General features: G+C 44.6%; 1 protein-coding gene across 1 annotated transcript; it reads left to right on the top strand.

Annotated features, from left to right (window-relative positions):
- Nucleotides 1–479: 479 nt before the first annotated feature.
- Nucleotides 480–12,734, top strand: LOC145408791 (uncharacterized). Its single transcript, XM_080279439.1, has 6 exons — nt 480–3,509; nt 4,527–4,868; nt 5,043–5,192; nt 8,636–8,851; nt 9,593–9,595; nt 12,458–12,734. The coding sequence occupies exons 1-6, from the start codon at nt 480–482 to the stop codon at nt 12,728–12,730; spliced, it is 4,014 nt and encodes a 1,337-aa protein (XP_080135565.1). The 3' UTR covers nt 12,731–12,734.
- The last annotated feature ends 541 nt before the right edge of the window (nt 12,735–13,275 follow it).

Here is a 13,275-nt window from a genome sequence, read left to right as displayed (position 1 = left end):
ACGTGCGTATATAAATATATATACGTAACATAAAATAATATTAGCCCTTCACGTCGAGGGGTGTTTCCTAACCTGCAAAAATTCACTTACGGTAGCAAGAATAAAGAGGGAAAATCGGTCTGGTACTGAAGAGGTAAAGGCCTTGACCCTGCCCCACCTGCATGCCCCTTAGCCCGTCATAGCCCCCTTTACGACCCTGTTAGCAGCGTGAGGCCTTCCTGTGGGATAGGAAATTTCTCGTAAGGGGGAAGGGTCGGGACGCGGGGTAGGTGTGGTGGTATTTTAGTGTCACTGATTTTGTTGGGATTGCGGTTAGTATTGTTGTTTGGTGTGTGTGTGTGTGTGTGTGTGTGTGTGTGTGTGTGTGTGTGTGTGTGTGTGTGTGTGTGTGTAAATTATATATTAATTGTCTGTTGCTTCTCAAGTGCATTTCTTTTGTGGTATTGCAGGGGTGGTGGCGGCAGGTGATGGCGACCACAATGGCATGGATGAGTGTGGGCGCGCTGGTCACGGCATGGGCGGGACTGAGCAGGGTGGGCGGGGAGCTGGTGACGGGTACAGCCTGCCCCACGTGGGACGAGAACCCTTGGTGCCCATGCTACCACTTCGACGATGGGGTGTTCCTCGAGTGTCCCATGGTGTCCCTCGCCACGGTGGGCACGGTGCTCAGTCTTGTGCGCCGGCCCGTCAAGTCGTTGAGCATCTACGACCTTGACACCAACGTGACATCACTGTCGCCTGGGGTGTTCAGTCGCAGTGCCGGGGTCACCATCCTGCAGATATCGCAGTCCAACCTACAGAACATCGGTGACGGCAGCTTTAGTGGGCTTGAGAACTCCTTGCAGAGCCTCACTATAATGCACAGCAAGTTGGCAGCTGTGCCACAGGCTGCACTACAGAGACTCGCCAGGCTAAGGTCACTCGACCTAGAGTCAAATAATATTACAGAGCTTCAGAGTTACAGCTTCTTTAACATGAATTTAGTAACTTTAAATCTTAAGGGCAATGGAATAAAGTTAATATCAGAATATGCCTTTGATGGCCTTGAAAAGACCCTGGAGGAGTTGAATCTGATGAACAACAAATTGAAGCAGCTGCCCATTCCAGCACTGCGACGCCTGAGCAAACTGCGAACATTAAAGGCCACGTGGAACTTAATTTCAGACGTGGTGAGTGACGGGTACTCACGGTTACCTTCACTGCATGTGCTGGACTTAAGCAGTAACCGCTTTACTGAGCTGAGCAGTGGCAGTCTCTCCACCATGCCGGCCCTCGTGTCGCTGCTCCTGTACATGAACGACATCTCTTACATCGCCTGTGACACCTTCATCCACAACGCCGACCTTCAGTCTGTATACCTCAGCCACAACAGTATCATGAGTTTATGTCCTGAGACCTTTGCCTACACAGTATTGATTCGTGTTATTGATTTAGGAGACAACCATCTGCATTCTCTCAGTGAAGGCCTGTTCAGCAACCTGCCTGAACTACAGGAGCTGTCCCTCAACAACAACAATCTCCTCAAAATCCAAAACAATACCTTCGTTAACTCCACCAAGCTCTCCGTCCTCTACCTTCAGAACAATGAAATCCACTCTATAGAAAGTGGTGCTTTTGCCAACAATGAAATGCTGTCCAACCTTCAATTAAGTTCCAACAACCTGGTCGAAATACCGGTTGATCTCTTCGCTAATACCCGTAGTCTTAATTCTCTCAGTCTTGATAACAACAAGATCACGACTTTGGTTGATGGTACTTTCGCCAACTTGTCTGAGCTGCGAGAACTAAGACTGCAGAACAACAGGATATCCAGGGTTGAAGGAAGCTTATTTTCACCACTTCCAAATCTTCTTGAGCTTCATTTGCAAAATAATGAGATTGACTTCATTGACAAAGAGACTTTCTCCTCTCTAGACAACCTCCAACATCTCAACCTTGAAGGCAACATTATCACTGATGTTCCTGATGCCCTGAGTCGCTATCCAGCCAACCTGATCACACTTAATCTCTCTAAGAATAAGATCAGCACGATCCATGCCGATGCCTTCAGAGGCCAGAACAAATTGGAAATAATATGGCTGAATGATAACAATATGACGGTCATATTTATTGTTTTGTTTAGCGACCTGGAATCCTTGGAGGAGCTTTATCTGCAGAATAATATGATAAATAATATTCAAGATCGAAGCTTCAAAAATATGAATAAACTAAGAAAGTTGAATCTCTCAGGTAACCAGATGGGACACGTCAGTTCACTGCTCTTCGAGGGCCTTGACTCCTTAGAGAAGCTGTCCTTACACAACAACAAAATCATGGACATCGAACCACAGACCTTCCAGAAGCTGAGGAAACTGGAGGAGCTGGACCTTGCCAGCAACCAGATATTCGTCATCAGGAGGTACATGTTCGAGGGGACGATTCCGCTGAAGAAGTTGGACCTGCACTCTTCCATGATAACTGATATTAACCCAGACTCCTTCACTGACCTGATGTACTTGGAGACTCTTAACCTCAAGCGCAACCTTCTGACACGCCTTAACAGAACCTACCTCAATGTGCGGAGCCTCAAGACACTCAACCTGGCTGAGAACAAGTTTGAAATCATAGACGAGGACTCCCTGTATGGACTTCCTTACATGGAGTCTCTGGATCTCAGCGGCTGTCAACTCCCAAAGCTTCCTCCACACTTACTGGCTGAAGCTTCTGAACTGAAATATCTTAACCTTGCTAGAAATAATTTTGTCAGCCTAACGGCAGCACTCTTCCAGAAAATGGAAGGCCTGAGGGAACTTGACCTTTCAAACAACAGCTTAACTAGCAGGATTATGACATCACTTGAGGGTCTGGCCAAACTTGAAGTACTAAATCTAAACTTGAATCCTCTAGGCGAGTTAACTGGATCTCTAAACGAGATGGATGGCTTGCGTGAATTTTACTTGTCAGGTACGGAGCTTACGAGAATGGAGAATACAGTTTTCACTAAATTAAAACAACTGAAGCAGCTGGACCTTTCCAATAACAGCCTCACTGACATCCCGCCTGGAATATTCGCAAATCTAACCCTGGAGCAACTGAGCCTCGCGGACAACTCCTTCACGCAGATACCCAACTCTATGTTCCTGGACGGCATGCCAGAGCTTCGGGTTCTAAACATGAGCGGGAACCCTCTTCAGCGGGTCACCGGTCCGCTGGTCGTCGGTGGTCCCCCTCTGGCTATGCTGGAGACACTGGAGGCAGCCAGGACCAATCTGACACTGCTGACTAGCCATGATCTCCTGCTGACGCCCAATCTCCGCTCACTCAACCTCGCTCAGGCCTCCATTGCCAAGACCTCCCCAGGATGCTTCCGGAACCTCACCTACCTCACCAGCCTCAACCTCGGGAATAACCACTTGGAGATCCTTCCCAGAGAGAGACTACGTGGCCTCAAGTCTCTTACTCACTTAAACCTCACCAGCAACAGTCTTAAGAAACTTGATCAGCTACCATCAGGCGCACAGTCAGTCAAGGTACATTGCTTGTTGCTAAACTATTACTTATAAAAATATTATAATTTGTAGTCATCATTCTTTCTGTATGTGCCAATTTTATATTTTTCATTATTTACATTTTACCTTTATACATTTTACACTGTCAAGTTTTCTATCAGTGCCGCAGCATTTCTGCAAACTTTTTGATAATGTCCCAGACCCACTAGGTAATACACCTTGACCTTTTTTGTGTGTGTGTGGATTTAGTTCAAGGTAAACATTGATTTTGCTGATCATGATTCAAAGGAATTCCTTGGTGATCATAACTTAAAGTGGGCAGTATAAACCATGTAACTAAAAACTTATGTTCACACCATCATACCTAAACACTCTGTCACTTACTGTAAGTACTTCAAGCCGATGACGTCCTATATTTTATAAACCTTGCTGTTTCGAGACAATTATACTCACTTAGAAGGGCCTCCCCGAACTGAAGAGGTTAGAGAGAGTCCTTAGTAATCCTTTCATCACAAAATCTCTGCCCCAAGAATTAAAAAAAAATAATAATAATCGTCCTGTAGCAGCAAGAATAATGAAAAAAAAAAATCGTCCTGTAGCAGCAAGAATAATGAAAAAAAAAAATTCGTTAGATCAATGGGGTTAACCTCTCAGTGCTTGGGGTTTTCTTCATTTGTGTCGTGTCATGTGTAGTGAGACAGAAAATCATTCTTTAATAACGCATTGCACTTAAAGGGCAAGAGATGAATCATGACATCTACTTCTTGCCTCATATCGCAGAATATCTCAGTTTTTATAACGTTATAAACATTGACACTTCTTAACCTTTCACGATGACGAGTTCTTTGTTTTATTCTTGCTATTTCCGGACGAATGCATCCAGCTTACTAGAAATTTTCGAAGGAGAGAGTCTTCATTAACCTCTTTACCACAAGGTGTAACCTGTAAGCTGCATAAAATCGATTGTCTGCCAGCCAGAAATAGACATATGGCGTTGTCATACTGGAGAAGTCAACGTTGATTTCATGTCTCACTCAGGTCTTGGATGTGTCTGGCAACATGCTGACGGAGCTGCTGGAGTCCACTTTCAAAAACGGTGCCGGGATGGAGGAACTTCTGCTGGGGTCAAACTGGATCACCACCATACATCCTCGCGCCTTCGCCCCCCTCAGGAAGCTGCGGCATCTAGACCTCTCTGACAATAATTTGGAAGGTCTGAGCACGGCGACGTTGGAGCCCGTAGAGAAGAGCCTGAGGTTGGTGAAGCTGAACGAGAACCCGTGGAACTGCGGGTGTGAGGTGCGGCACTTGTGGTCCTGGCTGCAGGATCACCTCTCCCTCATCCCCAGCCCACGAGCACTTACCTGTGATATGCCAAAGGTGAATGCTCGAGTGTCCTAGTGACTGTATCTACTGTATCTTTTTTGTCATCTTACTTTCTGGCAGATGTGTTTATCCTTGAAATTTGATACTGGTATATATAGTCTGTACTTTACCTTTCAGCAGCTATTTCCCTCCATGGTTCTAAGCTTTCCCCAACCCTTTCCCTGCAAGGTTCTCAGCGGCATGTCGTTCCTGCTGCTGTCGTCGTCGTCGTTCTGCCCTCAGCCCGTGATCCTGCGCCTCGCCATCCAGGACATCCAGAGCCAGTCCCTGTTGGTCTCCTGGCAGGCCACCAACTCATCCGCGGTCTACGGGTTCAAGGTTAGGTGACGTTCAGTTAGATTACATTAGGTCTGGTTTGATTTAGTTAAGTAAGGTTGGGTTAGAGTAGGTTAGGTTAAATTATATCAAGTTAGGTTAGATTAGGTAAGGTTGGGATACTGAATCTCCAAAAAAGCTTATGATTAATTCCCCGTCGTATGTAAGATTTTGTTTTGGAGGAGAGACAAAGAAGGGTTGGGACCTTGATTCATAGCCAATATTGCATTCTGTACTCAGTCGTAGGGTCGCATTGTTTTTGTTGGGATGGTAGGAAAATATCGGTTCCCCGTCTCAACTTGGATTTGCTTTTGTGAGAGAGACAAGGGAAGGCCAGAAGCTAACAAAGGAGCCTATAATCAGTCGCCTTTTGTAACGAAGATTTTTCTTTTTTTGAGAGGGGGGGATGAGACAAACAGAGGTCGGGACGTTGACTTACAAATAGGCGTGAAATCGGATCCATGTTGCAACGTAGATTTGAGAGGATTTCAGAACGTAGAATAACATGCAAATTTGCGATCAATTCTTTGTTGTAATAAGAAGTGTTAATGCAGGAACGACAAGGTAATGGTAGTGCAGCGTCTCTCCCTGTCTCGTGTTCATCCATAAAAATCATATCAGAGTTGCGAGAGGCAGAATCTTGATCTACATGCAAAGTTACGATCATTTCCCTGTTGTACGTAGGATTTTTTCTTTATCGGAAGGACAAGAGAGAGATTGTTCATATTTCTCTGTGTTTTGTTGTCTTCCTAAAAAACAACGACAAGTTTGATAGATACGCCCATCCCAACCGTATCCGCCATCTCAACACATCCCTAAAGGTATTCTTTGTCTTACACATCTTTGACACTCCGCAGACTCTCCCCAGATGCACACCAGACGCATTACCAGTACCCCCCACCCCTCAACACACCCCATAAGCCCTGGACTCTGTTCTGTGAAAAAGTACAATGATTCAGCCAGTGAGTAAGCGACACATGGATACAGACTTAATTTGGTCGCCCCTTTGGATGCGACAGAAAATCACGGTCACGAAGGAAAAATTGTCATGAAAGATTACGACGCTTATCCAGGTGTAAGAATATCTCTTGTTTGTTCTTCCTGAATGATAAACTGTTTCTACGAGAGGAAAACTTTAGGATTGTGTGTTTGTGTGTGTGTGTGTGTGTGTGTGTGTGTGTGTATGTGTGTGTGTGTGTGTGTGTAAAGAGAGAGAGAGAGAGAGAGAGAATGAATGTGTGAAGCCCTCAGAGTCACCCTACACATCGGTGAATAACGCATACCTCTTCGCCGTCCTGCAAACAACAAATTATAGGTACGAGAGGAAAAATTATCAGAAGTTATTATCTCGTTGACTATCATCCTAGTGCTTGTGGTTTGACCCTCAAGTGACCCTACACACGTAACCTACACACCTTTCCTCACTCGGAAACGCAATAGGTTGGCATTAACACACATTGCTCGAGTCGGTTTTACATTGCGGTCAGATGATGGTGATGATGATAATAATAGTGGTGGTGGTGGTGGTGGTGGTGGTGGTGGCTTTTGTGGTGGTCGGGTGGGTAGAGGATGCAGTGTGGTATCCCTACAATATATGGGTTTAGATATGCTGGTATTTTGTCAAAGTCCCTCACTGGTAGATGCAATTTTTTTTTTCCTCTTTCACTAACAGACACAACTAATTCAGCATCAGTAATTTCTCTATGCACATTTCACCCTACACTCAAAAACCGTGGGTAGGGGTGAGTCCCTTCTCCAGGAACAGTGAGTGATTTCTCTTCCGCCCTGCATACTGTTGCCCCTCAGGACTCATAAAATATTGGCTTAAACGTCCGCAGTCGAGTTTTCCACCCTTATCAGTAAAATATTGGCTTAAACGTCCGCAGTCGAGTTTTCCACCCTTATCAAGAGGTGCAAGGCTAACGTTACAGCACATACATACATACATACGTACATACACACACACACACACATACATCAGCTGGGTTTTGCATGGATAGTTTAAGAATATTGACATTGTTGGTTAACTAGTGTGTGTGTGTGTGTGTGTGTGTGTGTGTGTGTGTGTGTGTGTGTGAAGAAGAGAATGTTGACATTATAGTGCTGGTAATATTAGAAAGTTGACATTTTCGTACAGGTTGTCTGAATGTCTCCATATTTGTCTCTCAGGATTTCTTAGTAACGTTTTGCCCAATTCTTCTCTTTCTGTCTGGTAATATGAGTGAGATGATATTGTTCGCAGTGTCAGTTCTCTAACCACTTCACTACAATGACGTTGGGTGGAGGTCATGTATTACCTCGTGTCAGAGTGTCTGTTTGTGTACATCTCAATAAGCTGTTATCGGATTTCAGTGACATCGGGTAGATAAGTGGACAGTGGATCAGGGAAGAGTTTATTATATTTTGAGGTGGATTCGGATTCAGGAATAGACCATAAATTGTATCAGCTTTGGCGGAGGTATGTGCTCCTCGAGATTGTGTAACAGGGCAGACTAAGACCCTATAATTAACTATGTGAGATCGTTAAAGTGTTCACGTGGTGGGAATGGAGAATTACAGCAGTGAATCATATAATTTATTAGCGTTGGCAGGGGTATGTGCTGTGTGAGTGCTTTCTAGTTTTAATCTTGTTACCACCAAACGATTTTTATTCGCCTTAGACTAGACCTCTCGTAGCAAAGGTGTTCGTGGAATTTGTGTCTAATCCACATACACTCATATGTCTCTCACAGGCTGGATAAAAGCGCCTGGAAACAGTAAGAATAAATTAGATATGACGCCTGTGGATTGAAGAAGCTAATATTTGCTTGGTTAATTTCCTCGTACACTTGCTTTTTATCCCATCTTCCACCATTCGAGGTGTAGAGGCCTGAAATTAAGCTTTCGTATTTTCGAACGTTTAAAGGTAGATGACAGGCCTGCTTCTCTTCTTGATATTCTGTGATAAATAATTCCTCAGCCATCTCTTGTGGATCGAACTTTTGTTTATTTGCATTTGCTTGACGAATGGAGCGCTCTAACCATCCGATCACCTGGCGCCTTTCGTTGCAGACTCTCGTGTAATAATAATAATAATAATGATAAAAGAAACAAGTCCATTCCACGTTAGAATTACACTTGGCCACGACTCTTTCCCTTTCATACCAGCCCGTCTTCCTCAATGCTAACTCCATCTCTAATAACTATCACTCTAATTGGATGGAACTGTAGTTACAGGAGGTAGCGTTAGAGTGAGGGAGTATAGAGAGATGTGAATAAGTGAGACTTATAAAGGGACTATAATTTCCTCCTCTTCCCCTGTTCACTTCCCTTCAAGTGATATATTGGTAAACTGGAATTAATTTACAGATTATGGCGAGTGAGGAAGTATGGGTAGGTGTGGAGGGGCGTAAGTCTGATTAGGAGTGGATTATAATTTCCTTTCCATCTCTTCCTTTCCCCTTCAGGTGTGGTTCCAGGTGACGGCAGGTGATGATGGTCGTGTCCTGGGCGCCCTCAACACCCGGGCCCTTCCAGCCGCCTCCAGGACCTACCAGCTGCACCGTCTCAGGCCCGGCACGAGTTACCTGGTGTGCGTGCAGGGGCTCACCACCACCACCCGCCCCGTCAGTAGAGCCAGGCCCCACACCTTTCTTGAGTCTCCCCATCCGTCTCAGCCACCGGTATGTGTTATGATCCCTACTCATTAACGATTAGTGTTTTCTTCCCACGCTGCTCTTCCACATATGCCTGCGCGCGCGCACGCACACACACACACACACACACACACACACACACACACACACACACACACACACACACACACACCGCTCGCTGGCGCAGTGGTAACGTTCTCGCTTGCCATCTGGTAGACGGGAGTTCGCGCCTCGCTCAGGTTGCGAAAAGTTTCACTGACGAAGTGGGTGGTTACTGTCCCCCTTGAGCAAGGGGACAGGTGTGTGGGTGTGTGAAGGTCACAGCCTTGCCCTTAGATCGGACTATATGAGCTCTCAGCTCCCTTCCGGGAGGGTAAAAGCTGACGATCACGACCATCGAGTGATCCTGACCGACCCGGTGAATTACACACACACACACACACACACCAATGAATCGGTACCGTGTGTCATGTTATAAAGCCAATCCCTCGTGCATGACGCGTACTCGACACTTCCCTGCATGACTTTGACTGAGTACTTCCATTTGTAGCACATGTAATCAGTTCTGTGTATCAGCCAAGTATATCAGTTCTGTGTAGGATCCTGGGGGTGTCTGTTGAGTGTGTATGTGAGATGAGTCGTTACTGAACAGGGACAGAATTGGCTGGATATTCTGTGTGTGTTGTGTTAATTCTGTGCATGATGTTGTTTGTGTTTTTTCTGTACAGTACGTGATGTTTCGTGTGCTTATTCTGTGTTTACGTGAAGCGAGTCGTTACTGATGAGGGATGGGACTACCTAGGTATTGTATATGTAACGCTTATGAATCAGTGATGTTTCTAGTGTTGGCTGTGTTTATTATATATGTAGCTTGTGTGAGAGCTGGGATTCAGAGCTTAAATGTTGAGTATTTGCTTGTGGTTAGAATTGGATTTAGGTTTGGATACTGATGATGATGATGGTGGTGGTGGTGGTGGTGGTGGTAATTTTGCTAGTGATGGTGATGGCAGTGGTAATAGGAATGTTAATGATGATAAAGATGATGATGATGGTGATGGCAACAATAATAGTTATGATGGTGATGATCGTGATGATAGAAACGTCAGTGGTGATGATGATGATGATGATGATGATGATGCCGTCCTCCATCTACACCCCATGACCTTAGCATCAGATTCCCAGTAATTCCCTCAGTACCAGTTCCCGGTAATTAATTGATGCTGTGTAGGTGTTCATTTCCTTCCTGACACTTGATCTCCTGCTTTTCCCAGTACTCCTTGTTTTCCTGCCTGGCGAGTGTGTGTGTGTGTGTGTGTGTGTGTGTGTGTGTGTGTGTGTGTGTGTGTGTGTTTTCTTTTCCTAACTCCCAGTACATCTTAAAATAGTTTACAATTTCCGTGTTGAAAATTCGACTGGATTAATTTCCTGGTATAGTGTTGTGTAATTTGTGTTGCTCTCTCTCTCTCTCTCTCTCTCTCCATCCATCTATCTGTCCATAATATGTGCCTGTGCGCGTATCGTTATGTATATTTATGTATGTAGGTATGCATGTATGTTTATATATATGCCTTATGTATATGTACCCTCTGTCTCTTCTCTTTATGTATCAAAAACCCAATGACAAATTCAAAGTCAAACGCAAAGTGACTGCGATAAAAAATTTTCCTTATTACCAGTGTTTCTGTTGCATCGTTATCCCACTTACATCTTTTATTTATTCATATCAGGTACTCATTTATGATTTACTTCTTCATCATCCGTTAATTTATTCACATTAATTTATATACAGTAATATCCATTTATTTAGGAGAAACGAAACCTTAAGTAGTAAGTGAAGAGTGAAGTAGGTATGTATCGGAAATATTGCATTCAACTTCCAGACGGTGCTTTTGTGAGAGTGCTTGGTCTACAAAGGCTTGTGGAAACATACTGAACACGAACATGCACCAATGTATGTTGGACTTTCATGCAACTCTCTCTCTCTCTCTCTCTCTCTCTCTCTCTCTCTCTCTCTCTCTCTCTCTCTCTCTCTCTCTCACACACACACACACACACACACACACACACACACACACACACACACACACACACACACACACAGGGAGAGAGAGAGAGAGTACTAGCCTAAGCAAATTACACCACACACACACACACACACACACACACACACACACACACACACACACACACACACACACACACACACACACACACACACACACACACACACACACACAGGGAGAGAGAGTACTAGCCTAAGCAAATTACACCACAAGAATCACAAGAAAATACAGAGTAAGGAAAATGGTTGATGGATAAGGGGAGGGGAGGGGGCAAGTTGAAATGGGGATTGGGAGGAGGAGGGGGAAGGTGTGTGTTGGTAAGAAGGGGTTGAGGGGGGGAAGGAATGGAAGGGGGTTAATGGGAAGAGGAAGTGGGAGCAGGTTGATGTGAGGGGGGGTTAATAGAAGGGAGGAGGGTGGGGCTGGCATTAGGGGAGGGAAGGGGGGCGATGCTGGTTAAGAAGGGGTTCTTGGGGGGTGTCGGGTAGGTAGGGGTTGGGACAGGGTTTTGCTGGGTGGGGAGGGGTTGGTAGTAGGGGGAGGGGATGGGGGAGGGAGGGAGGGGGCTCTAAAGTATTCCCGTCACCATTAATCCTTGTTTAATTCATTTCCTGCTCCCGTGTTTATCTCTTGGGATTTTCCTCCTAACTCTCACTCTCGCTGGTATGGATTTACTTGGATATTATACTGAGACTGACAAGAGGGGATTTTTTTTTTTTTTTTTTTTTAATAGAAGGAAAATCACAGCATTGAACTGACCATTAGTGCTTCGTTTAAACTTGACACATTACTTCCCTTTATTTACTTATTTATTTATTTTTGGTTTACCTTTGCACATTGCTGCTTTTTATGCTTTATTTAACAGGTATGCTTTTCTTTGCACTTTTACGTTTTTTGCGCATGGTTATTTTCGGTGTTCTATTCACCCCTTCACTTTTTTTCTTTTTTTTAATTGTTGCTTGCTGCTCTTTACACGTGCCTGCTTTTCCATTCTGGTTTCTGGATGGTTCCCACGCCGCGTGATCATGATGATGACAATGATGGTGGTGATGGTGATGATAATGATGAGCATGGACACACTCACTGTATTCAGCTGACAGAACATTTAGCAGGTACAGGCTTCATTCATTCTGTTATCTCTTTTCTGTTTCTATTTTAACACCCAGTTCCCTTGCTCTTCCCTGAACGGACCTCCATTGATGTTCTCCCGTTAACAGATCTCTATCTTGTTTTTTCTCCCTTTGGCAGCCCTGTTTCCTTTTTTTTTTTTCCCCCTAGTTTCCACTTGTTAAAAAACGTTTTGTACCGTTAACAAGCTTTTTTCTTTCGCCAACAGTCTTTTTTCTCATCTAACACACGATTTTCTCCTGTTCGTGTCTTAAACATTTTCCCTTAACATTAACAAGTCTTTATCCAACATTAACAGACCCTGGTTCCTTTTTAACATATTCTAATTGCATGGATATATTTTTCTCACATATTCACACTTTTTCTCCCCAGATTAAATCATTAGCCATATTTCTGTTATTAACACACATTTTCTTTCTCTCTCTCCCTCTCCCGTGCACAGGACCTGGACACCAAATGCACACGCGTGAGGACTCTTGAGCAGCGGAGGGCTCAGGTGGTGCTCAACAACCGCCTGGCCATCATCATCGGCGTCTCCCTTGGCATCTTCATCTTCTTCACCACCGGGATCATCATCTGCTGCTGCCAACTGTGCAAGAGCAGAAGAGAGCAGAATAAGCCAGACCCACCAGCCACGCAGGACTATCTCTCCTATAGGCATTTTTCGATACACGGGAACGAAGGAAATTCATACGAAGGCTACACGGCGTGCTAGAAAATACCCCAAGAAAACACCACCGGAAAATACCGCAACATGGGGAAGCAAAACACCCCGGCCAGCCAGCCACCGAGGTCTCTCTCTCTTACAGGCATAGAGGGGTATTCCGAAGAGGTCTTCTTGGCGTGATACACAGAATAGTTAAAATTACTGATATCGCCAAAATTTGCAGACATCGACATAATCAGACATTTTCACATACATTGCAAATATCAGGTCACAAAATCAGACACCGTCAAAATCACAGGCATTGCCGACATCACAGTCATTTCCAAACTCAGACATCACCAAAATAATGGACGTCGCCTAAATCAGACATCACCATCATCATTCATTTCCAAAGTCACAGACATCGCCAAAATCACAGTCACCATAATAACAAACATCGCCAAAATCACAGACATCACGGTAGAAACATAACCAAAATTTCAGATATCGCCAAGAACACAGACGTCACCAATACGAGACATCGCCCCTAAAGCCAAAAATCACAGCACAGAGGATCCGGAGCAGGGTCAAATTGTGAAAAAAAAAAAAAAAAA

The sequence above is a fragment of the Coenobita brevimanus genome, chromosome 78 (genome assembly GCF_032717465.1).
Source record: "Coenobita brevimanus isolate Jiangsu-jjx chromosome 78, ASM3271746v2, whole genome shotgun sequence".
NCBI classification, from domain to species: domain Eukaryota; kingdom Metazoa; phylum Arthropoda; class Malacostraca; order Decapoda; family Coenobitidae; genus Coenobita; species Coenobita brevimanus.
Note: the sequence above shows the minus strand (reverse complement) of the source record. Positions and strands in the feature narration are given on the sequence as shown.